Source organism: Dryobates pubescens, chromosome 18, assembly GCF_014839835.1.
Source record: "Dryobates pubescens isolate bDryPub1 chromosome 18, bDryPub1.pri, whole genome shotgun sequence".
In the NCBI taxonomy this organism is placed as follows: domain Eukaryota; kingdom Metazoa; phylum Chordata; class Aves; order Piciformes; family Picidae; genus Dryobates; species Dryobates pubescens.
Window position 1 is genome coordinate 21,856,917 of NC_071629.1, and position 26,023 is coordinate 21,882,939.

The 26,023-nt window shown below is 55.8% G+C and overlaps 1 protein-coding gene across 3 annotated transcripts in view; it reads left to right on the forward strand.

Moving 5' to 3' along the window:
* Nucleotides 1-26,023, forward strand: part of PLS3 (plastin 3) — a 103,220-nt gene that overhangs the window by 48,741 nt on the left and 28,456 nt on the right. For all 3 annotated transcript variants that reach the window (XM_054169308.1, XM_054169310.1, XM_054169309.1), the window contains exons 2-3: nt 10,451-10,537; nt 24,323-24,486. In XM_054169308.1, coding sequence (XP_054025283.1) covers nt 10,471-10,537; nt 24,323-24,486 — 231 coding nt within the window. In that variant the 5' untranslated portion in view covers nt 10,451-10,470. The remainder of the gene's footprint in view (nt 1-10,450; nt 10,538-24,322; nt 24,487-26,023) is intronic.

A 26,023-nucleotide genomic window follows, 5' to 3' on the forward strand; every position in this document is an offset into this window, starting at 1 on the left:
AAACTAATTCCTCACTCAGTTTAGAAGCTATAAAAGTTGTTTGCACAGAAACTTTATATACAGCCCCTCTCTGGGAAGGGAGCTGACATTTGCAAACCTGAGATGCACTCAAGGCAGCTCTGACCTGCTGCACAAAGCCTGCAGAGGACAGGAATGATGCAGATGACACCAAACTGGGCAGGAGTTGTGATCTGCTCAAATGTAGGAAGGCTCTGCAGAAGGACAGCCTGAAGTCAAGGGCATGAGATTCAGCAAGCCAAGTGCCAGCTCACAACGACCCCATGAGGGCTCCAGGCTTGGGGCAGAGTGGCTGGAAACTGCCCAAGCAGAGAAAGCCCTGGGGGTGCTGGGTGAGAGCAGCTGGAGATGAGCCAGGGGGTGCCCAGGTGGGCAAGAAGGCCACCAGCAGCCCGGCCTGGAGCAGCAATGGTGTGGCCAGCAGGAGCAGGGCAGGGATTGTCCTCCTGTACTGGTGAGGCCACATCTTGAGTCCTGGGGCCCTCAAGCCAAGAAGGACATTGAGGAGCTGCAGCAGGTCCAGAGAAGGGCAACCAAGCTGGGGAAGGGTCTGGAGAAGAGGGCTGGGGAGGAGCAGGTGAGGGAGCTGAGGGTGTTTGGTGTGGAGAAGAGGAGGCTGAGGGAGACCTCATTGCTCTCTACAGCTCCCTGAGAGGAGGCTGCAGTGAGGTGGGGGTCTCAGGGGATAGAAGGAGAGGAAATGGCCTGAAGTTGCACCAGGGGAGGGTTAGGTTGGAGATGAGGAAAAATGTCTTTGCTGCAAGAGTGGTCAGGGATTGGCAGAGGCTGCCCAGGGAGGTGGTGGAGTCCCCATGCCTGGAGGTGTTCAGGGAACCTGTGGCCATGGCACTTGGGGCCATGGTTTAGTGGCCATGGGGGTGTTGGGTTGATGTCTGGACTGGATGAATTAGAGGGCTTTTCCAACCTTAATGACTCTGTGATTGTATAAATGGGCAGCATTATGCCAGCCACTCTCCTCTGAAGCTGCTTTTGTGTACCCACGTGTTATGGAGTGGCTTTGCTTTGTGTCCCGCAGGGTGGGAGGTGAAGGCAGGAGCAGTAGGGGTCTGGAGTGGGAGCTGCTTTCTTACACACTCCCTTTATGTGTGCTGTCTGATTTGGCACCAGGGTGTAAAATAGGTGTGGGATCATTGGCTCCCTGCTGTCTCTCCTTTCACAGAATCACAGAATTCACCAGGTTGGAAAAGGCCTTGGAGATCATTGAGTCCAACTATCACCCAGTACCATCTGATCAACTAAACCAAGTGCCTCATCCAGGCTCTTCCTAAACACCTCCAGGGATGGTGACTCCACCACCTCCCTGGGCAGCACATTCCAATGGCCAATCTCTCTTGCTGGGAAGAATTTCTTGCTCACACCCAGTCTAAACCTTCCCTGGCACAGCTTGAGACTGTGTCACTGCTTGCCTGGGAGAAAAGACCAACCCCCACCTGGCTACAAGCTCCTTCTAGGGAGCTGTAGAGGGCAAGAAGGTCTCCCCTGAGCCTCCTCTTCTGCAGGCTAAGCAACCCCAGCTCCCTCAGTCTCTCCTCACAGGGCTGTGCTCCAGACCCCTCCCCAGCTTTGTTGCCCTTCTCTGGACACCTTCCAGCATCTCAACATCTTTCCTGACCTGAGGAGCCCAGAGCTGGACACAGGACTCAAGGTGTGGCCTAACCAGTGCTGAGCACAGGGCACAATGACTTCCCTGCTCCTGCTGGCCACACTCTTCCTGATGCAGGCCAGGATGCCCTTGGCCTTCTTGGCCCCCTGAGCACACTGCAGGCTCATGTTCAGCTGCTGTCCACCACTATGCCCAGGTCCCTCTCTGCCTGGCTGCTCTCAGCCACTCTGTCCCCAGCCTGTAGCATTGGTTGTGGCCAATGTTTAGAACCTGGCACTTGGATGTGTTCAATCTCCTGCCCTTGGCCTCTGCCCATCTGTCCAGCCTGTTGAGGTCCCTCTGCAGAGCTCTCCTACCCTCTAACAGATCAACTCCTGCCCCCCAGCTTGCTGTCATCTGCAAACTTATTGATGATGGACTCCATCCCCTCCTCCAGATCACCAATCAAGGTGGACAGGACCCCCCTTGTTCTCCCTCCTTTCCTCTGGACTGGGTTTCTAGCTGTGGGTTTGTCCCTGGCTGCCCTGGCCTGGCCTGGCAGGGGCAGTGGGGGGGAAGGTGCCGTGGCCAGGCGTGAGCAGCGGGGAGCTACGTTCCCCCAGGGCTTGGCGGGAGGCAGCTGATGTGTGCTCCCCCTGCCAGCCTGATGAAAGGGCTTTTCATGTCCCTGAAGACAAAGCCTCTTGTTTCAAAACACAACTGAATGAAAAACAGGATTCTGAATGCCCTCGACTCAGCTATTAAACACAAACAAACCCCACACCCCCCCCCAAAAAAAACCTGGAAAGCTTCCCCAGCAGGCCCAGTGTAGCAGTGCTGGTCTCATACCTCCCAGTGCAAAACAACCCCACAACCAGCCCAAACCTCTCTAAAAGAGCTGTGAGAGCTTAGCAGTTCCTTGCCAACCTGGACCTTTGGGGCCCAGGAACCTTTTCCTCTAGGAACACCTTCAGGTGCTGGAAGGTTGCCCTGAGGTCTCCCTGGAGCCTTCTCTTCTCCAGGCTCAACAGCCCCACTTCTCCCAGCCTCTCCCCACAGGGGAGGTCCTGCAGCCCTCTCATCATCTTGGTGGCCTCCTCTGGACCCTCTCCAGCAGCTCCAGGTCCTTCTTGTGCTGGGAGTCCCAGGACTGGTGGGACTTCAGGTGTGGACCTGGGGGTGCTGATTGACAGCTGCCTAAACATGAGCCAGCAGTGTGCCCAGGGGGCCAAGAAGGCCAAGGGCATCCTGGCCTGCATCAGGAACAGTGTGGCCAGCAGGAGCAGGGAAGTCATTGTGCCCTGTGCTCAGCACTGGTTAGGCCACACCTTGAGTCCTGTGTCCAGTTCTGGGCCCCTCAGTTTAGGAAGGACATTGAGAGACTTGAAGGTGTCCAGAGAAGGGCAACAAGTCTGGGGAGAGGTCTGGAGCACAGCCCTGTGAGGAGAGGCTGAGGGAGCTGGGGTTGCTTAGCCTGGAGAGGAGGAGGCTCAGGGGAGACCTTCTTGCTCTCTCCAACTCCCTGAAGGGAGGTTGTGGCCAGGAGGGAGTTGCTCTCTTCTCCCAGGCACCCAGCACCAGAACAAGAGGACACAGTCTCAAGCTGTGCCAGGGGAGGTTTAGGCTGGAGGTGAGGAGAAAGTTCTTCCCACAGAGAGAGTTGTAGCCATTGGGATGTGCTGCCCAGGGAGGTGGTGGAGTCCCCATCCCTGGAGCTGTTCAAGAGGGGATTGGATGTGGCACTTGGTGCCATGGTCTAGTTATGAGGTCTGTGGTGCCAGGTTGGACTCGATGACCTCTAAGGTCTCTTCCAGCCTTGGTGATTCTGTGATTCTGGTGTCAGCAGAGCAGTGCTGGCAGCAGTGAGCTTCTGCAGCCAGGCTGGGACAGTGCCCTGCACACTGCAACAGCAGTGGGGACAAGAGCAATGCAAACATTTCAAAACCAACAGCATAAAAAACCCCAAACCAAAACCAACCCAAACCCTGATCAGATTTAGGAAGCCACATGCTGCTCCAGATGTGGTAACCCAAAGGGCTGCAGTCTCCAAGCTCTGTTGGAAGCTGCTGGGGACATCCTTGGTGGAAGGCTCTCAGGAAGCAAAACCACTGATGCACAAAGTGCAGCCCTCAGTGCAGCACCAATGCAGTGCTCTGCAGTGCTTCCAGCATGCAGAAGCAGGACCACACCTTGCTGTGATGCCAAGCTGCAAAGGAGCTTGTGCTGAGATTGGGCTGGGTCTCCTCTCCCTTGTATCAGGTGACAGGAGAAGAGGAAATGGCCTGAAGTTGCACCAGGGGAGGGTTAGGTTGGAGATGAGGGAAAATGTCTTTGGTGCAAGGGTGGTCAGGGATTGGCACAGGCTGCCCAGGGAGGTGGTGGAGTCCCCATCCCTGGAGGTGTTCAGGAAACCTGTGGCCATGGCTTGGAGGCCACGGTGGTGTTGGGTTGCTGGTTGGACTGGGTGATCTTGGAAGGCTTTTCCAACTCAAACCAGTCTATGATACTCTGAGGGAAAGAGCATGCAGAAAAGCTTAGCTGTGGTTTTCAGATTCCAACACCACAGGCAGGGAAGAAGACTGTCAGTGGCACACAGGTGCCAGTGTAACCTTGTTCCATCAAACAGCACCACACTGTACATCCCCTTCCACCTTATCCAGAGGCTGCAGTTGTGCCAGGGGAGGTTTAGGTTGGACATTAAGAGCAATTCCTTTGCTGCAAGAGTGGTCAGGGATTGGCAGAGGCTGCCCAGGGAGGTGGTGGAGTCCCCATCCCTGGAGGTGTTCCAGAAACCTGTGGCCATGGCACCTGGGGCTGTGGTTTGGAGGCCATGGTGGGGTTGGGTTGATGGTTGGACTGGATGGACCTTAAAGGTCTTTTCCAACCCAAAGAATTGTATGATTTGCTGTTTTGTTCTAAGATACTTTCCCCTTCCCAAACAGCTGTCACAAAGTCAGGTGTCTGCTGTTTCTCTGTCGGTTTAAGTTCATTCCCTCTCTTCTCATGCAGAGAAACAAAGCAAAAAGGAAGAAATGGTTTGGGGGTGTGAAAAAAGGAAGGGTGGTGAAGCTGTTTTGTAGACTTCTGAATGAGCTGAACAGCAGAGGGGCTGGAATGGAGATTTATTTTGAAGTGAAAACCCACAGACACAACTGCAGGGCACATCCACAGCTTGGTATTTCTCTAATGAAATCCCAGCAGAGAAAGCTCTCAGCTCCTGCTGGTGCTTTGCTGCTTGTTTTGGTGTTAAGATGTTGAAGATAATCAGCAGAGAAGAGCAACAAAGCTGGGGAGGAGTTTGGAGGACAGCCCTGTGAGGAGAGGCTGAGAGAGCTGGGGTTGCTTAGCCTGGAGAAGAGGAGGCTCAGAGGTGACCTTATTGCCCTGTACAGCTACCTGAAGGGAGGTTGTAGCCAGGTGGGGGTTGGTCTCTTCTCCCAGGCAACCAGCACCAGAACAAGAGGACACAATCTCAAGCTGTGCCAGGGGAGGTATGAGCTGGATATCAGGAAGAAGTTCTTCCCACAGAGAGAGATTGGCCACTGGAATGTGCTGCCCAGGGAGGTGGTGGAGTCACCATCCCTGGAGGTGTTTAGGAGGAGCCTGGGTGAGGCACTTGGTGCCATGGTTGAGTTGATCAGATGGTGCTGGGTGACAGGGTGGACTCAATGATCTCCAAGGTCTTTTCCAACCTGGTTCATTCTGTATTCAGCAGCAAAAGAAATTCTGATGAAGTGGTTAGCTGATGATGCTTTTGGAGATCCCTTTTCGAGGGAAATCCTCATGGTTTGGAAATGAATTGGTGCAAATGAGGGGTTAGGAAGAAGGGAGAAGTTGTGTGGGAGGGCTGGCTGAGTTTTCAGTCTCCTGGCTGAGCCTGTCCTGCCTGGCAGCCCATGCCACCTCCCTCTGCAGTCAAAACTCTCCCTTCCTGAGAGTGTTCCCCAAGTGTTTCTGCCAGTTGTGAAATCTGCCACTTGTAGCATCACTGAACCTGCTCAGAGCTGACTTTCTTGCTGAGCAACTCCTTCATCCCCTGGAAATAACAGCCAGGCTTGGCTGCCACCGAGGCTTGGGCTGCTGGGGCACCTGTGGGGTGCTGCAGGGAAGGGGCTGCGCCTGGAGCTGGGTTCATAGATTCATGGAGTGGTTTGGGTTGGAAGGGACCTTTAAAGATCATCCAGTTCCAACCACCCTGCCATGTGCAGGGACACCTCCCCCCAGCCCAGGTTGCTCAAGGCCTCTGGGATAGGTCCCAGACCAGCAGCCTGGGCATCCCTCAGGATGGGCAGTGCTGCCCCCAGCAATTCCTGCAGCAGCAAAGGACCTGCATGGGAGCACTTCCTGGGGCAATCAGTCTTAACTTAGCAAAACAGTGCCAACTGCTGTGCTGCTTCCCTTTTGATTGGTGTTCTCTCTCAGTCTGATGCAGTTTTGCTGCAACTCCTGCCCCTGCCCCACTCTTGGCAGTACAAGCCTTGGCTGCCTTGCTGCTGGTGGCTTTTTACTGCCTGTGAACCACATTCCCCTGTCTGCTGGCAGCTCTGCAGATGCTGGCAGGTGGGGTCTGATGTGCTTGCCTTCATGTCTCTGCAGTGATGCAACTTCTTGTTGACTTTCTGTGCTGCTGGCACCTGTCTGAGCTGCTTTCCCAGGCAGCCACACCTGCCCTTTTGCTCTCCTCTCCACTTTGCTCTCCTCTCCACCAGCTTCGTTTTCTTCCCAGACCCAGTGAAGTGCTTCAGAAAATGAATGCTTGCAGCTCCAGGCAAAGCTGGGAGCCTGAGCTAACAGGTGCTTGTGAAGGCAGCCCAGAGCCCCAGACAAAAGAGGCTTTGCAAAGCAGAGCCCAGGCATTTGTGAAGCTGAGTCTCTTTTGCCTTGCTCAGCAAGCCAATGCCAGCCAGGATCCTGCCTTCTGACAGGCTGTAAACCTGGAGTCCCCCCCCTGCTGCATGGAGCAGCAGAGCTTGGGGACTGAGCTGCTGGAGAGCAGTGAAGGGTAAAAGGACCTGGGGGGTCCTGGTGGATGGAAGGCTGGCCATGAGCCAGCAACGTGCTCTGGTGGCCAAGAAGGCCAAGGGCAGCCTGGGGTGGATCAGAAGGGCTGTGGTCAGTAGGTCAGAGAGGTTCTCCTCCCCCTCTGCTCTGCCCTGCTGAGGCCACCGCTGGAATATTGTGTCCAGTTCTGGGCCCCTCAGGTCAGGAAGGAGCTCAGGGAACTGCTGGAGAGACTCCAGCCCAGAGCCACAGAGCTGCTGCAGGCAGTGCAACATCTTCCTCAGGAGGAGAGCCTGAGGGAGCTGAGGGCTCTGGAGCTTGGAGAGGAGGAGCCTGAGGGTGAGCTCCTTGCTGGGGATAAAGCTGTGCAGGGGGAGTGCCCAGAGGCTGGAGCCAGGCTCTGCTGGAGGATGCCCAATGCCAGCACAAGGGGCAGTGGTGGAAGCTGAGGCAGAGGAAGTGCCATGGGCACAGGAGGAAACATTTTGTCCCTGTGAGGGTGCCAGAGCCCTGGAGCAGGCTGCCCAGGGGGGCTGTGGAGTCTCCTTCTGTGGAGCTATTCCAACCCCACCTGGCTGTGCTCCTGTGTGAGCTGCTCTAGGTGTGGGGTTGGACTGGATGAGCTCTGGAGGTCCCTTCCAGCCCCTAACATTCTGTACCTCTGTGCTTTTGCTTGCAGAGGAGGCAGCTGTGTCTGCTCCCACAGGCAGAGGAGGAACCTTTTGTTTTCTCAGCTTACAGCAACTGTAGCTGGAATATGTTGGAATGTAAATCCTAATCTGAAGCTGCACTGAGCCTGTCCAGATTTAGAAAGACCTTGAGCTGGAGCTATCAGGGTCTGCTCCAGTGTGCTTCTCAGTGCCTCCTGGTCTTTGTTTATGCCCAGGGATTGCTCTGTTTGCATTGTTCCCTTGAGTGCTGATCTCTCCCTGGTGTTGGCTGCAAGCACAGAACGGTGAGGGTTGAAAGGAAGCTCTGGAGGTCATGGAGCCCAACCCCCCTGCCGAATGCCAACAGAGTCTGATCTCCAGATCTGACCCTGCAGTCACCAATGCCCTGGGAAAGGGATGTGGGCAGCCCTTTGCCATCTGTATGGTGATACCTCCTGCACAGACTGCTCAGGGGGAACCTGAGCAGTAGTTGGAAAGGAGGATTATAGCAGATGAGTGTGGGAGCTCTGTGCCTCATCTCCTCCTGCTTCTTAGCCACCGAGCAGATCTGATCAAATCAGCGCTTCTGCATCCTTGGGGGGTGAGTGTAGCCAGTGCTGGCTGTTCTTCCCTGGCTGGTGGTGCTCCTGATGTATCATAGTATCAGTCAGGGTTGGAAGGGACCACAAGGATCATCCAGTTCCAACCCCCCCTGCCATGGGCAGGGACACCCCACACTAGATCAGGCTGCCCAGAGCCTCATCCAGCCTGGGCTTAAACACCTCCAGGGACAGGGCCCCAACCACCTCCCTGGACAACCCATTCCAGGGCTTCACCACTCTCATGGGGAAGAACTTCCTCCTCACCTCCAGCCTGAATCTCCCCACCTCCAGCTTCATTCCATTCCCCCTAGTCCTATCACTGCCTGAGATCCTGAGCAGTCCCTCCCCAGCCTTCTTGGAGCCCCCTTCAGATCCTGGAAGGCCACAATGAGGTCACTTGGGAGCCTTCTCTTCTCCAGACTGAACAGCCCCAACTCCCTCAGTCTGTCCTCACAGGAGAGGTGCTCCAGCCCTCTGCTCATCCTCCTGGCCCTTCTCTGGACACCTTCCAGCACCTCCAGATCCCTCTTGCAATAGGGGCTCCAGAACTGGAGGCAGTACTCCAGGTGGGGTCTCACCAGAGCTGAGCAGAGGGGGAGAATCCCCTCCATGGCCCTGCTGGCCACACTTCTCTTGCTGCAGCCCAGGCTCTGGTTGGCTTTCTGGGCTGCAAGTGCACACTGAGAGCTCCTGGTGAGCTTCTCCTCCCCCAGCACCCCCAAGTCTCTCTCCTCAGGGCTGCTTTCCAGCCAGTCCCTGCCCAGCCTGGATTTGTGCCTGGGATTGCCTCCACCCAGCTGCAGGACCCTGCCCTTGCTCTTGTTGAAGCTCCTGAGGTTGGCTTGTGCCCACCTCTCCAGCCTGTCCAGGTCCCTCTGGATGGATCCCTTCCCTCCAGCTGTCTGCTGCACCACACAGCTTGGTGCCATCAGCAAACTTGCTGAGGGTGCACTCAATGCCACTGTCCATGGCACCCACAGAGATGTTGAACAAGCCTGGTCCCAGGGCTGACCCCTGAGGGACTCTGCTTGTCCCTGGCCTCCACTGGGCCATGGAGCCATGGACAGCCACTCTTTGTGTGCTGTGCCTGGCTGGGCAAGGGGGTGGGAGTGGAAGGGTCAGTGGCTAAGCAAACAGCCTGTGGCTAGCATGGATTGTTGAGAGGCTGACTGGGGAAGCAGGTTGACAGTTTTCTTGTAGGGAAGCAGGTTGTTTGCTTGCCACAAGCAGTATTAGGCATAGAGCTTTGTGCAGAAAAAAAGGAAAACCTTTTTCAGGTACTGTTCAGAATCTCTCTTGTTTGAGCTTGGTAGCTCTCAGGGGGCAGACAGGCAGTGTCTGCAGTCAGTATCCCATGCAGTCATATTTTAGCTGTGGGTTCTGGGTTTTGTTCCAGGTTGTGGAAAATCATGGAATTGTCAGGGCTGGAAGGGACCTCAAGGCTCAGCCAGTTCCAACCCCCTGCCATGGCCAGGGACACCTCACACCACAGCAGGCTGCTCACAGCCACCTCCAGCCTGGCTGCAAACACCTCCAGGCAGGAGGCTTCCACCACCTCCCTGGGCAGCCTGTGCCAGGCTCTCACCACCCTCATGGGGAACAACTTCTTCCTCACAGCCAATCTCAATCTCCCCACTTCTAATTTTGCTCCATCCCCCCCAGTCCTATCACTCCCTGGCACCCTCAAAAGTCCCTCCCCAGCTTTCTTGCAGCCCCCTTCAGATACTGGAAGGCCACAATTAGGTCTGCTCAGAGCCTTCTCCTCTCCAGCCTGCACAACCCCAACTCCCTCAGTCTGTCCTCACAGCAGAGCAGCTCCAGCCCTCTGCTCCTCCTCCTGGCCCTTCTCTGGACACCTTCCAGCCCCTCCAGATCCTTCCTGGCACAGAGGCTCCAGAACTGGCCCCAGAGCTGCAGCTGTGGTCTCAGCAGAGTGGAGCAGAGGGGCAGAATCCCCTCCCTGGCCCTGCTGGCCACACTTCTCTTGCTGCAGCCCAGGCTCTGCTTGGCTCTCTGGGCTGCAAGAGATCATCCAGTTCCAACCCCTGCCATGGGCAGGGACACCTCCCACCAGCCCAGCTTGCTCAAGGCCTCATTCAGCCTGAATCTCCCCACTTCTAGTTTTGCTCCATCCCTCCAGTCCTATCATACCCTGACACCCTAAAAAGTCCCTCCCCAGCTTTATTGTAGCCCCTTTCAGATCCTGGAAGGCCACAAGAAGGTCTCCCTGGAGCCTTCTCTTCCCTGAACAACCCCAAGTCTCAGCCTCTGGAGATCAGAGCTTTTCAGCCCTGGGTAGCACACACTGGGTAGCAGCAGGCCCATGAAGTGTGTCCAGAAGCTCACAGCCCATAAAACAAATAGCCAGGGGTAAATATTAACGAGGCTAATGGCCTTTTGGACTTGCTAAGGAGGGCATTTGCCATCTCCTGAGCTTCACACAGCTGGTTTCTGAGTGGCAAGATAAAGGTGGCTGCAGGAGCTGCAGTGACCTTGGTGCCGCTTGTTGCTGTGCTGCCCTTCAGAGCTGGATGGCAGCCTGGTTTCACTCACTGTCCCTTTCTCTCCCCTTTTAGATCCTCCCTAACTTCATGAGATGGCCAACACCACGCAGATCTCCAAAGATGAGCTGGAGGAGCTCAAGGAGGCCTTTGCCAAAGTGGGTAAGTCCCAGCCAGGAGCGCTGCTGTCTGCTGCGCCTTTGCCAGGGCTTCAGCCCAGCCCTGCCAGCAGGATGTGGGCAGTCTGCTGCCTTTGTGGTCCCCTCTGTGCCAGGCAGTGCCTTGGCAGCCTTCTTGCTTCTGGCTCCTCACTTCAAGGCGAGGAGCACAAAGGGAGGGATGCTGCCAGTCTGGCTGCCGCTGAGCCTTGCCCTCTTGCTCCAGGGTGGGCTTTGGTGATTCCTGAGGGCAGAAGAAGTATCACAGAATCATGGAATCATAGACTCAATGAGGCTGGAAAAGATCACCAAGTCCAACCTATTACCTAATGCCTAACACCTCCTGACAACTGAACCATGGCTCCAAGTGCCACATCCAAGCCTTTCTTGAACACCTCCAGGGATGGTGACTCCGCCACCTCCCTGGGCAGCACATTTCAGTGGCTCTCTATGCCACATTTCTCTCTCTCTATGAAGAATTTCTTCCTAACACCCACTCTAAACCTCCCCTGGCACAGTTTGAGACTGTGTCCTCTTGTTCTGGTGCTGGGTGCCTGGGAGAAGAGACCAACCCCCACCTGGCTACAACCTCCCTTCAGGGAGTTGGAGAGAGCAAGAAGGTCTCCCCTGAGCCTCCTCCTCTCCAGGCTAAGCAACCCCAGCTCCCTCAGCCTCTCCTCACAGGGCTGTGCTCCAGACCCCTCCCCAGCTTTGTTGCCCTTCTCTGGATACCTTCCAGCAGCTCAACCTCCTTCCTAAACTGAGGGGCCCAGAACTGGCCACAGGCCTCAAGGTGTGGCCTAACCAGTGCTGAGCACAGGGCACAATGACCTCCCTGCTCCTGCTGGCCACACTGCTCCTGATGCAGGCCAGGATGCCCTTGGCCTTCTTGGCCCCCTGGGCACACTGCTGGCTCTTGTTCAGCTGCTGTCAACCAGCACCCCCAGGTCCCTCTCTGCCTGGCTGCTCTCAGCCACTCTGCCCCCAGCCTTTAGCCCTGCCTGGGGTTGTTGTGGCCAAAGTGCAGCACTTGGGCTTGTTCCCTGCCGTCCTGTTGGACTCTGTCCATCTGTCCTGCCTGGCAAGATCCCTCTGGAGAGCCACAACAGGTACTGCATTCCTGTGGCCCAGGCAGCACTTCAGGGCTTGCCCAGTGCTTGGGTTTGATGCTGTTGGTTTGGGCAGGGTGGCTGAGCCATGCAGATGGTAAGTGGAGCTGCTGCCTTTCTGGTTTGTGCAGGTGCATCTGAGGCACTCTGCTTGGGCAGCTGGGAGGCAAAGCCTAATGAGTGTCTCTTTACCTGGCCATTAGGGAACAACTTGTGGTGACAATCCAAAGCTTTGTGGCTGCCTTGCATGTGCATTGCCCTCTGGTGGCTCTCTTTCTTCTCTGGTTCTTACCTCCCTAACAGACAGTTGGGTGCTGAGGGGTTGTACAGCCCATGTTGCTCTGCCTGCCTTCCTGCTTTGGCAAACCCTGCCCTGGCATTGCAGAGGTCTCTTGCCTTGGCATTGCAGGGGTCTCCTGCCCTGGCATTGCAGGAGTCTCTTGCCCTGGCATTGCACAGGTCTCTTGCCCTGGCATTGCAGAGGTCTCTTGCCCTGGCATTGCAGGGTTCTCTTGCCTTGGCATTGCACTGGTCTCTTGCCTTGGCATTGCAGGGGTCTCTTGCCCTGGCATTGCAGAGATCTCCTGCCCTGGCATTGCAGGGCTCTCTTGCCTTGGCATTGCAGGGGTCTCTTGCCCTGGCATTGCAGGGGTCTCTTGCCTTGGCATTGCACTGGTCTCTTGCCTTGGCATTGCAGGGGTCTCTTGCCCTGGCATTGCAGGGGTCTCTTGCCCTGGCATTGCAGAGGTCTCCTGCCCTGGCATTGCAGGGGTCTCCTGCCCTGGCATTGCAGAGGTCTCCTGCCCTGGCATTGCAGGGGTCTCTTGCCCTGGCATTGCAGGGGTCTCTTGCCTTGGCATTGCAGGGGTCTCTTGCCCTGGCATTGCAGAGGTCTCTTGGCAGGCTGCTGCAGGAAGCTGCTTTGGGCAGAAGCCTGACATCATGGGGGAAATAGTTTTCTGCTGATTTAGTTTCTTGATCTGGCTTACAGGAGGATCAGAGGAAAGCCAGGGAGGGGTGGGATGGGAGGTGGACCTCAGCAGTGTGGACTGAGGTCAGTGTGTGCAGCTGAGGAACCACACCCAGGACTGGCACAGGCCAGGGGCGAGTTGCACAAGTGGTGAGAGGCAGTGTTTTGTTCTCTGAAGGGACATCTTTGCTTGAGCACTGGTTATCAACACAGGCTGGTCACTGCCTCCCATCTGTCTGGGCTGAGCTGCCTTCTGGAGCAAGGTGGCTCTGAGAACTCTTAGGGCAGGTTGAGTTTGCAGTCTGTGGAGGGAAGCAGGAATTTCAGAGACAGCTGATTGCCAAGGAGCACTGCACCCTGCTGGGATGTGCTTCAAGCTGCATTTCAGGCAGTCCCCTCTCCCCCTTCCCAAGACTTCTCCAGCAGGTGCAAGGGAGCTGCTGCAGAAGGAGATGGAGTAGAGTAGAGTAGAATAGAATAGAATTAAAATATAATTAGACTAGACTAGAATAGAATAGAATAGAATAGAATAGAATAGAATAAACCAGGTTGGAAAAGACCTCAGAGATCATCAATTCCAACCTATCACCCAACACCATCTGAGCAACTCAACCATGGCTCCAAGTGCCTCATCCAGGCTCTTCCTAAACACCTCCAGGGATGGTGACTCCACCACCTCCCTGGGCAGCACATCCCAATGGCTAACAACTCTCTATGAAGAATTTCTTCCTAACATCCAGCCTAAACCTCCCCTGGCACAGCTTCAGACTGTGTCCTCTTGTTCTGGTGCTGGGTGCCTGGCAGAAGAGACCAACCCCCACCTGGCTACAGCCTCCCTTCAGGGAGTTGGAGAGAGCAATGAGGTCTCCCCTGAGCCTCCTCTTCTGCAGGCTAAGCAACCCCAGCTCCCTCAGCCTCTCCTCACAGGGCTGTGCTCCAGACCCCTCCCCAGCTTTGTTGCCCTTCTCTGGACACCTTCAAGTGTCTCAATGTCCTTCTTAAGCTGAGGAGCCCAGAACTGGAGACAGGACTCAAGGTGTGGCCTAACCAGTGCTGAGCACAGGGCACAAGGACTTCCCTGCTCCTGCTGGCCACACTGTTCCTGATGCAGGCCAGGATGCCATTGGCCTTCTTGGCTGCTGGGCACACTGCTGGCTCCTGTTCAGCTGCTGTCAACCAGCACCCCCAGGTCCCTCTCTGCCTGGCAGCTCTCAGCCACTCTGCCCCCAGCCTGTAGCCCTGCCTGGGGTTGTTGTGGCCAAAGTGCAGAACCTGGCATCATCCTTCTTGCTGCCTAATCTGCCTGTGAGTGCCAGCCTTAACAAAGCTGGGGTGTAGGAAGCCCATTCTGTCCTTGGATACACTTAAAATTGTTAACTTGGATGGAATGTGGCATTAGTGTGTGTGGAAATGATTGAGATGAGCTTGGCTGGCAGCCTTTGCTCTGGAAACATGGAGAGACCCAAGTCAGGTCTTGCTTTGTGGCAGGAAACCAGCTCGACCTGCTCAGGGGGTGGGTCCTGCCTCGGTGTGCAATGACAACAGCAGTGTCAAAAGTTGGCTCTTAGCTGAGCAATGTGATCTGGACACCCCCAGAGGAGGGATGAGGTCTGCTGGTCCTCCTCAGCTCCCTTCTGGTTTGGGTGCTTTAGGCATGGTACAGCCCCCAGGCCTTGCTGTGGGATGTGCCTGTCAGGAGTGTCTCTAAGAGCAGAGTCCTGCACCTGGGCAGGAAGAATAAACTGCAGCAGCACAGGCTGGCAGGGGATCTGCTGGAGAGCAGCCCTGGGGAAGGACCTGGCAGTGCTGCTGGACAACAAGCTCTGCCCTGGGGGCCAAGAAGGCCAAGGGGATCCTGGGGGGGCATTGAGAGCAGTGTGTCCAGCAGAGCCAGGGAGGTTCTCCTCCCCCTCTGCTCTGCCCTGCTGAGACCTCACCTGGAATATTGCATCCAGGTCTGGGCTCCCCAGTTCAGGAGGGACAGGGATCTGCTGGAGAGAGTCCAAGGGAGGGCTCCAAGGATGCTGAAGGGACTGCAGCACTGTCTGGGGAGGAGAGGCTGAGAGCCCTGGGGCTGTTTAGTCTGGAGGGTGAGGGTCAAGAGGTAGGGGACAGGCTCTGCTCAGCTACACCCTGGGATAGGACAAGGGGCAATGGATACAAATTCCAGCACAGGAGGTTCCACCTCAAGATGAGGAGGAACTTCTTCCCTGGGAGGGTCCCAGAGCCCTGGAGCAGGCTGCCCAGAGAGGTTGTGGAGTCTCCTTCTCTGGAGCCTTCCCAGCCCTGTCTGGATGTGTTCCTGTGTGACCTGTGCTGGATTCTCTGCTCCTGCTCTGGCTGGGGGTTGGACTTGATGGCCTTTGGAGGTCCCTTCCAACCCCTAACATCCTGTGAGCCTGTGACCTCAGAGGTGTGTGTTGCACCAGCTGGACCAGATTGAGAGATCTGGGGGGTGCTGGGAGGCAGTGAGATGAGTCACTGTGAGGTGTGTTACTGCGAGGTGTTGCTGTGCACTCTCTTGCTCTTGGCCCTCCTTGACAGTTGAAGATAAGCTGCCCAGAAGGGTTGTGGAGTCTCCATCTCTGGAGGCATTCAAAACCCACCTGGATGTGTTCCTGTGTGATTCACTCTGGGTGATCCTGCTCTAGCAGGGGGAGTGGACTTGATGATCTTCAAGAGGTCCCACCCCATTGTGTGACTCTGGGTGAAACCATGGTCTAAAGTCTGCTGCAGTTGAGACAGGCAGCTCCCAGCAACCTCTGGCCAGGGATTTGTACTGGAAATGATCCATGTGGTAAACAGCAGTGGGGAAAAAAGCATTTTGACACCTGAAAAAAAGTAATTAAGAGGGGCATGAGGACCACCTAGGCCTTGAAGGACCTGCAGGGTAATGGGGGAAGAGCAAGTTGCTCTGGTGCCCCCAGAAAGCCACTGAGCCGCTGGAGCAGGTCCAGAGGAGGCCACAAGGCTGGAGAAGCTCCCCTGTGGGGCCAGGCTGGGAGACCTTAGAGCAGCCTTCCAGGACCTGAAGGGAGAGCTGGGCAGGGACTTTTGTCACAAGCTGGGAGTGGCAGGCTGAGGGACAATGGCTTTGAGCTGGGAGAGGGGAGTTTGAGACTGGAGATGAGGAAGAAATTCTTTGCAGTGAGGGTGGTGAGAGACTGGCACAGGTTGCCCAGGGAGGTGTTCAAGGCCGGGCTGAATGAGGCCTTGAGCAAGTTGGGCTAGTGGGAGGTGTCCCTATGGCAGGAGGGTTGGAGCTGGATGATCTCTAAGATCCTTTCCCAGCCACCCCATGCAGTGATTCTCTGCACTCTCAGCTGGTTTCTGAGCCTGCTCCGCTGAGCGGTGTGTGGGTACCACCAGAGAGTGGCCCTTGGTAGGGGAGGCAGGGCAGAACAGAATCTGCAGCCTTCCTCTGTTTGTTTGCCCTCTCCTTGCTCCACTAGCAGAGATAAGCATCTCCTCCTCCTGGAAACACCAAGTACTTAAAAGCTGAACACTTTGTTCCCTGCTGCTGCTGCTGCTGCAAGGTGGGGAACAATGCCCTGAGCCTTACGGGGCTCAGTGATCCTGCTGGAGTGTGTCCTGCTCAGCCTTTCTCCTTAAAAGGCAACGTGTGGCTTACTTTCCCCCTCACATCCTGTTATTTCAGCTATTTTAAGGGCTGGTCTGGAGGCAGCTGAGCCAGAGCTGGGAGCAGCTCTGGGCTTTGGGTTGCAGCAGCAGCAGCAGCAGCAGCAGCAGCTGGGCAGGAGGCGCTGGCCGCGTGGCGCTGCAGTGGCCTTGCCCGGCTGTGGTGCCCTGGCAGGCATGCATCTTGCAGGAGAAACAGGAAGCTGCTTGGTGTGCTGTAGTTTCCTCTCCACCAGGCAGGCTGCCATGAAGCCAGGCTGGAGCACTCCTGCCTAAAACCATTTGCACTTTCTTCCATCAGTAATTCCGGGAGGAGCGGCGAAGGGTTTGGGTCGGGAGAGCTTCTGCTCCAGCAGGCTCTGCAGCTGGGGAGCAGCCTGGCAGGCTGTGGTAGACAGGGGGTTGGCACCACCTCTTGTCTGAGGGCTGGGTGCAGGACATCTAGCAAGGTCCATGGCTAAGTGCAGTCCCTCAGGGATCAGTGCTGAGACCAGTTGTAATTAACATCTTTGCTGGTGACATGGACAGTGGCATTGAGCAGCCTCAGCACCAAGCTGTGTGGTGCTGCTGACAGCTGGAGGGAAGGATCCATCCAGAGGCACCTGGGCAGGCTGCAGAGCTGGGCCCAGGACAACCTCAGGAGGTTCAACAAGGGCAAGGTCCTTAGCTGGGGCAGGGCAACCCCAGGCACTGATACAGGCTGGGCAGGGACTGGCTGGAGAGCAGCCCTGAAGAAAAGGCCCTGGGGGTGCTGGGGGATGAGAAGCTCAAGAGGAGCCAGCAGTGAGCACTTGCAGCCCAGAGAGCCAAGCAGAGCCTGGGCTGCAGCAAGGGAAGCAGGGCCAGGGAGGGGATTCTGCCCCTCTGCTCCACTCTGCTGAGACCACAGCTGCAGCTCTGGGGCCAGTTCTGGAGCCTCTGGGCTGGAAGGTGTCCAGAGAAGGGCCACGAGGAGGAGCAGAGGGCTGGAGCTGCTCTGCCAGGGAGACAGCCTGAGGGAGTTGGGGTTGTGCAGTCTGGAGAGGAGAAGGCTCTGAGGAGACCTAATTGTGGCCTTCCAGGATCTGCAGGGGGCTCCAAGAAAGCTGGGGAGGGACTTTTGAGGGTGTCAGGGAGGGATAGGACTGGGGCGGGGGGGGGGGGGAAATGAAGCAAAACTAGAAGTGGGGAGATTGAGATTGGCTGTGAGGAAGAAGTTGTTCCCCATGAGGGTGGTGAGAGCCTGGCACAGGCTGCCCAGGGAGGTGGTGGAAGCCTCCTGCCTGGAGGTGTTTGCAGCCAGGCTGGAGGTGGCTGTGAGCAACCTGCTGTAGTGTGAGGTGTCCCTGGCCATGGCAGGGGGGTTGGAACTGGATGATTCTTGGGATCCCTTCTAACCCTGACAATTCTGTGATTCTAAGGTGTCACATTGTGGGCCTGCAGTAGTGCCAGAAAGAATCCTGGGGCTTGCTGGTGCTGCACAGGTGCCTGTTTTAATGCTGCTGCTTTGTACACCTGGCTGTGATGCCAGAGAGGGGCATGGGGACAGCAAGAAGGAAAGAAGCTGTCCTGTGGGATAGGGGTCTCAGGCCTGTTTGTCATGTTCATAGGGCTCAAGGCTTTTTGACATGTTAAAAAGGGAATGTGTCCACCACAGTCACTGGTGAAGGTTCCTCAGCTCTGCTGCCAAACCCCTGGGCTGGTGCCTCCACCAACCAGGACACTGCAGTCTGCCCTTCTGTGGCCAAGAGTGGCCAAGAAGGCCAATGGCATCCTGGCCTGCATCAGGAACAGTGTGGCCAAGCAGGAGCAGGGAGGTCATTGTGCCCTGTGCTCAGCACTGGTTAGGCCACACCTTGAGTCCTGTGTCCAGTTCTGGGCTCCTCAGTTCAAGAAGGACATTGAGAGACTTGAAGGTGTCCAGAGAAGGGCAATGAGGCTGGGGAGGGGTCTGGAGCACAGCCCTGTGAGGAGAGGCTGAGGGAGCTGGGGTTGCTTAGCCTGCAGAAGAGGAGGCTCAGGGGAGACCTTCTTGCTCTCTCCAACTCCCTGAAGGGAGGTTGTAGCCAGGTGGGGGTTGGTCTCTTCTCCCAGGCAAGCAGCACCAGAACAAGAGGACACAGTCTCAAGCTGTGCCAGGGGGAGGTTTAGGCTGGATGTTAGGAAGAAATTCTTCATAGAGAGAGAGTTGTTAGCCATTGGGATGTGCTGCCCAGGGAGGTGGTGGAGTCACCATCCCTGGAGGTGTTTAGGAAGAGCCTGGATGAGGCACTTGGTGCCATGGTTGAGTTGCTCAGATGGTGTTGGGTGATAGGTTGGACTGGATGATCTCTGAGGTCTTTTCCAACCTGGTTTATTCTATTCTATTCTATTCTATTCTATTCTATTCTATTCTATTCTATTCTATTCCATTCCATTCCATTCCATTCCATTCCATTCCATTCCATTCCATTCCATTCCATTCCATTCCATTCCATTCCATTCCATTCCACTCCATTCCATTCTCTTCTATAAGCTGAGATGAGAGCATCTTTACTGCCAAAGCAGGACCTTGGGCTCTTGCTGCTGCACCAACAGACCTCTCTTGCTCATAAATCCACTCCCAAAGTGTCTGGGACATGGATGCCCTTTTTATCACTGGGTTATGGAATGGGTTGTGTTGGAAGGGACCTCCAAAGGTCACCCAGTCCAACCCCCCCTGCAGCAGGCAGGGACACCCTCCACTAGATCTGCTTGCTCAGAGCTTTGCCAAGCCTGACTGCTGTATTTTTGTGTCAGGACATTATGGAAGAGTAGCTCTCACAGGTGAGGGTTTGGGATATTGTTAAGAGTTGGAAGAATTTAAGCTCTGAGAGCCAAGGAGGTTGAGTGCAGTATGGTGCATTGCTCAGCAGCCTGCCCTGTCTGCCTGAGCCCAGTGCAGGAGCTGAGAGCCCTTCTGATGAGCAGCATCTGTGCTGGTGCTGAGCTCCTGAGCTGCCTGTGCTCCCATCTGAGAGGCTTTCAGAAGGCTCTTCCTGCAGCAGAGCCACCAGAGGTAAACCCTTTTTGACCTAGGCACACCTTAGGACAGGGAAGATGCTGCTGTGCAAGGGGGAACAGAGCCCTCAGTGTGTTGACTTGGTAGTCAAGTCTGCTCCCTGCTCTGCAGCCAGGTTTGATGCTTTCAGGCTGGCACTGAGGTCTGCTGAGCAAGAGTGAATGGACCAGACAGTGGCCTGGGCTAACTCCTCACCTGCATTTCAGTGTTTGAAAGCTCTGATTTCTGTTCTACAAGCAAGAGTGGGGACTGGTTCTTGGCCCTTGTGCCCAAGAAGGCAAATGGCATTCTGGGATGTGGTTGTAGTAGGTCCAGAGAGGTTCTCCTGCCCCTCTACTCTGCCCTGCTGAGGCCACATCTGCAATGTTGTGTCCAGGTGTGGGCCCCTCAGCTCAAGAAGGACCTCGGGGAACTGCTTGGGAGAAGGATCTGGCATCTCACACCAGCCACCACTTCCCAAGCAAGCACAGAACTCAGACCAACAGACAAAACTTTCAAGTGCCTCAACCACCTCCCTGGGCAACCTGCTGCAGTGTTCCACCAGCCTCCTGGTGCAGAACTTGTTCTTCACATCCAGCCTAAGTCTGCTTTGCTCTAACTTCAAACCATTGTCTCTGTCCCCCACCCTGCAAACTGCCCACACACTCTCCTGGGCACCCCCACCCCAAGCAGGTCACCTTGCAGCAGGGCACACTCCCTGCACCCTTGGCTGCAGTCCTCCTGCCCCAGGCTCACCTCTGCTGCTCCTCTGCTGGCCACATCCCCACTGCTTCTGAACACCACGAGCCAGCAAAGTCTCCTTGTGCCCAAGGCCAGTGACATCCTGGGGGGTGGTTAGCAGGTCCAGAGAGGTTCTGCTGCCCCTCTGCTCTGCCCTGCTGAGGCCACAGCTGGAATATTGTGTCCAGTTCTGGGCCCCTCAGCTCAAGAAAGAGCTCAGGGAACTGCTTGGGAGAGTCCAGCCCAGAGGCACAGAGCTGCTGCAGGCAGTGCAACATCTCCCTGTGAGGCCAGGCTGAGGCAGCTGGGGCTGGGAGCTTGGAGCAGAGGAGCCTGAGGGCTGCCCTCATGGCTGGGGATAGAGATGTGCAGGGCTGGAGCCAGGCTCTGCTCAGGGATGGCCAAGCACAGCACAAGGGGTGCTGGGGGCAAGCTGGAGCAGAGGAGGTGCCACAGGAACAGAAGGAAACCTTTCACCAGCCCAGGCTGCTCAAGGCCTCATCCAGCCTGGCCTTGAACACCTCCAGGGAGGGACATCCACAACCTCCCTGGGCAACCTGTTCCAGTGTCTCCCCAGTGATAGGCTGAGGCCAGTCACATCCTGGGCTGCATGAAAAGCAGCATGGCCAGGAGATGGAGAGAGGTGATTCTGCCTCTCTGCTCTGGTGAGACCTCACTGGAGTGCTATGTCAAACCCAGCAAGGACAGGGACCTGATGGAGAGGGTCCAGAGGAGGCCAAGAAGATGATCAGGGGGTTGGAGCAGCTCTGCTATGAGAACAGGCTGAGGGAGTTAGGGCTGTTCAGCCTGGAGAAGAGAAGGCTCCAGGGAGAGCTTAGAGCAGCCTTCCAATAGCTGAAGTGGGCTACAAGAAAGCTGCAGAGGAACTGTTTGCAGACAGCTGAAGGGACAGGATGAGAGGCACTGGTTTGAAATCAGACAAAAGCAGATTCAGATTGGATGTTAGGAACAAATTCTTTACTATGAGGGTGGTGGAAGACTGGAACAGGTTGCCCAGGGAGGTGGTTGAGGACCCATCCCTGGAGATAATTCAAGGTCAGGCTTGGTGGGGATCTGAGCAACCTGATGTTGTTAAGGATCTGATCCAGTATCTGCAGGGGGCTCCAGGAAAGCTGGGGAGGGACTTTTGAGGGTGTCAGGGAGTGACAGGACTGGGGGGGATGGAGCAGAAATAGAAATGGGGAAATTGAGATTGGATGTGAGGAAAAAGTTGTTCCCCATGAGGGTGGTGAGAGCCTGGCACAGGCTGCCCAGGGAGGTGGTGGAAGCCTCCTGCCTGGCGGTGTTTGCAGCCAGGCTGGAGGTGGCTGTGAGCAACCTGCTGTAGTGTGAGGTGTCCCTGGCCATGGCAGGGGGGTTGGAACTGGCTGAGCCTTGAGGTCCCTTCCAACCCTGACAATTCTGTGATTCTAGGGATGTCCCTGCTGACTGCAGGGGAGAGGGAGGGTTGGACTGGATGAGCTTTGGAGGTCCCTTCCAACCCAAACTGTGCTGTGACTCTGTCTTGAGGGGAAATGGTTTGCTGGTGACATCTCAAGCTGGGGTGTGCAATAAACCTGGCCTTGGTGTTTTTCATCTTAATCCACTGAAATTGATGCTGTTCTGTAGTTTGAGAGCTAGGAAGTGGCTGGGGGGGGGGTGGAGTTCAGGGTTGCTCTGTGTGGCTTTGGAGGTTTGCCCCTGTGCATTTGAAATTCACTTTCTTGCCAGCTTTTAGAAACCAGTTTTGAGATCCCACAGGGGTCTGGGAAGGGAGAAAGGCTGAAGTGGTGCTGTGGCCATGCTGTCTGCTGGAGCACTGCTGTGAAAGCCCAACCTAAAAGCCACCACCACAGATACCTTGCTCAAAGTGAATTGGCTTCAGAGATTTGTTAAACACAATGAACAAATAGCAGTCTTTAGAGCTAGCCTGATTGTTTTCCTCTTACTCTTCAAGGTATTTCCCTTTAAACATCATTTCTGGCCCCAGTGGCTCTGGTGTGGGATTCCCTCTTGAACACCAGCAAATAGCTGAGGCTGGCATCACACAGCCTGGGGAGTGTGAGCATCTGTGAGCAGCAGGAGCTGTTGCTTGAGTGGAATTCAGCTCTCTGGCCTTAGGGGAGAGGCTGCTGCTTTATAAACAACAAAGGAATTCTCCTCTGGGGGATATGGCTGAGTGAGGCCAGGCAGGGCTGGGTGCCCTGCAGCACTGGGGTTTTGGTGGTGAGCTGCACTCAGCCAGGCACCATCCCAGCACCAGCACCTCTGGAGGTGGGGGAGAAGGTCACAAAGCTGCTTAAATGCAGAGACTGAGCTGCACTCAGCCATGCACCATCCCAGCACCTCTGGAGGTGGGGGAGAAGGTCACAAAGCTGTTTAAATGCAGAGCCTGAGCTGCACTCAGCCATGCACCATCCCAGCACCTCTGGAGGTGGGGAGAAGGTCTCAAAGCTGCTTAAATGCAGAGACTGAGCTGCACTCAGCCATGCACCATCCCAGCACCTCTGGAGGTGGGGAGAAGGTCACAAAGCTGCTTAAATGCAGAGCCTGAGCTGCACTCAGCCATGCACCATCCCAGCACCTCTGGAGGTGGGGGAGAAGGTCTCAAAGCTGCTTAAATGCAGAGACTGAGCTGCACTCAGCCATGCACCATCCCAGCACCTCTGGAGGTGGGGAGAAGGTCTCAAAGCTGCTTAAATGCAGAGCCTGAGCTGCATTCAGCCATGCACCATCCCAGCACCTCTGGAGGTGGGGGAGAAGGTCTCAAAGCTGCTTAAATGCAGAGACTGAGCTGCACTCAGCCATGCACCATCCCAGCACCTCTGGAGGTGGGGGAGAAGGTCATAAAGCTGCTTAAATGCAGAGCCTGAGCTGCACTCAGCCGTGCACCATTCCAGCACCTCTGGAGGTGGGGGAGAAGGTCTCAAAGCTGCTTAAATGCAGAGACTGAGCTGCACTCAGCCATGCACCATCCCAGCACCTCTGGAGGTGGGGAGAAGGTCTCAAAGCTGCTTAAATGCAGAGCCTGAGCTGCATTCAGCCATGCACCATCCCAGCACCTCTGGAGGTGGGGAGAAGGTCTCAAAGCTGCTTAAATGCAGAGCCTGAGCTGCACTCAGCCATGCACCATCCCAGCACCTCTGGAGGTGGGGAGAAGGTCTCAAAGCTGCTTAAATGCAGAGACTGAGCTGCACTCAGCCATGCACCATTCCAGCACCTCTGGAGGTGGGGAAGAAGGTTATAAAGCTGCTTAAATGCAGAGACTGAGCTGCACTCAGCCATGCACCATCCCAGCACCTCTGGAGGTGGTGGAGAAGGTTATAAAGCTGCTTAAATGCAGAGACTGAGCTGCACTCAGCCATGCACCATCCCAGCACCTCTGGAGGTGGTGGAGAAGGTTATAAAGCTGCTTAAATGCAGAGACTGAGCTGCACTCAGCCATGCACCATTCCAGCACCTCTGGAGGTGGGGAGAAGGTCACAAAGCTGCTTAAATGCAGAGACTGAGCTGCACTCAGCCATGCACCATCCCAGCACCTCTGGAGGTGGTGGAGAAGGTTATAAAGCTGCTTAAATGCAGAGACTGAGCTGCACTCAGCCATGCACCATCCCAGCACCTCTGGAGGTGGGGAGAAGGTCCCAAAGCTGCTTAAATGCAGAGACTGAGCTGCACTCAGCCATGCACCATCCCAGCACCTCTGGAGGTGGGGAGAAGGTCATAAAGCTGCTTAAATGCAGAGACTGAGCTGCACTCAGCCATGCACCATCCCAGCACCTCTGGAGGTGGGGAGAAGGTCATAAAGCTGCTTAAATGCAGAGACTGAGCTGCACTCAGCCATGCACCATCCCAGCACCTCTGGAGGTGGGGAGAAGGTCTCAAAGCTGCTTAAATGCAGAGGTTGCTCTTGTTTAGCCTTAAAGGGCTAGGCTGATGTCTTCAGTACAAGCACTGTGTCAAACTGGGAGAGCCTGTGGCAGAATGACATTTGCATCTCTACCTCCTCAACCCACCCAGGTATTCACTGAATCAGCCAGGTTGGAAGAGACCTCCAGGGTCATCAAGTCCAACCTATCACCCAACACCATCTGATCAACCAGACCATGGCACTAAGTGCCTCATCCAGGCTCTTCTTGAGCACCTCCAGGGGTGTTGACTCCACCACCTCCCTGGGCAGCACATTCCAATAGCCAGTCTCTCTTGCTGGGTTCCAAGATCAAGCCTAAACCTCCCCTGGCACGTGGGCTGTGTTTCTGCCCTGCTTTCTGGGGCTGGGCTGGTTAGGGTATTGGCATCTTCCTAAAACCTCCTCCTGTCCTTCCTCTCCCTCAGACCTCAACAGCAATGGGTTCATCTGTGACTATGAGCTGCATGAGCTCTTCAAGGAAGCCAACCTTCCTCTGCCTGGGTACAAAGTGAGAGAGATCATCCAGAAGCTGATGATCGACGGCGACAAGAATAAGGATGGGAAGATCAGCTTTGAAGAGTTTGTCTATGTAAGTGGTGCCTCTGAATTGCCTCCTGCCTGGGGGACCAAGCTAAGGAAGGGTGTGGAAGAGGACTGACAGACCTACCCTGTGGGGAAAGGCTAGGAGAGCTGGGTTTGTTCAGCCTGGAGAAGGGAAGGCTCAGGGGAGACCTCATCACCAGGGAGCAGGACATGAAGGGTGGCTGCCAGGAGGATGGAGACTCCCTGGGTACAAGGAGTGCCATGGAACAGACAAGGGGGGATGGGGACAAGGTACTGCTGGGGACATTCCCATTGCACTCCAGGAGAAAATGTTTGCCATGAGCACAGTCAGACCCTGGAATCATCTCCCAAGGGCAGCAGTGGAGTGCCCTGCACTGGGCAGCTTGAGACTCAGCTTGCCAGGGTGCTGAGCCAGCTCATGGCAACTGCACTGTCACCTGGAGAGGCTGGAGCAGAGGATCCCTGGGGTCCCTTCCAAGCTGGCAGTCTGGGATTCTAAGAGCTTGAACCTGACTTCTCAGCCACTTAGCCTAATCCTAGTTTTTTTTCTCCAAACTGATCCCTTCTGAGGACTTAACCATCTAAAAATCAGTCCCTTGGGCAGGCCTCTGCCTATGAGCAGTCCTTTGTGCCAGCCTTTAGATTTGGCCACAGGGCAAATATGTTGTTTTGACACCAAGCCAAGCAAGACCCACATGCTTTTCCTGAGTGAAAGCTTCATGGGAGGCTGAAGGACCATTTGCACATGAGGTGACAACTGGGAAAAAAGGGCTTCCAGTTCTGCAGGCTTCCAGTATTTGACTTCCAACCTTAGTTATACTGTGATACTGTGACTGGAAGCTGCTCCTGTTTTGCAGGCCCATTGTTGTTTCCCCAGTGAAGCAGCATAATTTCCTTCCTCAGTTTAATGGGACTTAGAATTATTTGCTAAAGACTGGAGAGGGCCTTTCAAGAGGCAGTTGGAGTTAACCAAGCTGTGTGCTGAGCTGGACTCACAGGAGGGCAGGGATGGCATCCAGAAGGATCTTGACAGGCTTGAGAAGTGGCCAGGGCCAGCTGCAGGAGGTTCAACAAGTCACAGGGCAAGGTCCTGCAGCTGGGCCAGCCCCAGGCACCAATCCAGGCTGGGTGCAGAGTGGGCTGAGAGCAGCCCTGCAGAAAAAGCCTTGGGGGTGCTGGGTGCTGAGCAGCTCCCCAGGAGCCAGCAGTGCCCTCCTGCTGCCCAGCAGGCAGCTGTGTGCTGGGCTGCAGCCAGAGCAGGGTGGGCAGCAGGGCAGCAGAGGGGATTCTGCCCCTGGGCTCTGCTCTGCTCAGACCTCACCTCCAACCCTGCCTCCAGCTCTGCTGTCCCCAGCAGAAGGAGGACACAGAGCTGCAGGAGTGAGGCCAGAGGTGGCCACAAAGATGATCCCAGGGCTGGAGCAGCTCTGCTGTGAGGCCAGGCTGAGGGAGCTGGGGTGTTCAGCCTGGAGAGGAGAAGGCTTCAGGAGGACCTTAGAGCTGCCTGCCAGGACCTGAAGGGGTCCTGCAGGAAGCTGCAGAGAGACTTTTGCTGAGGGGGT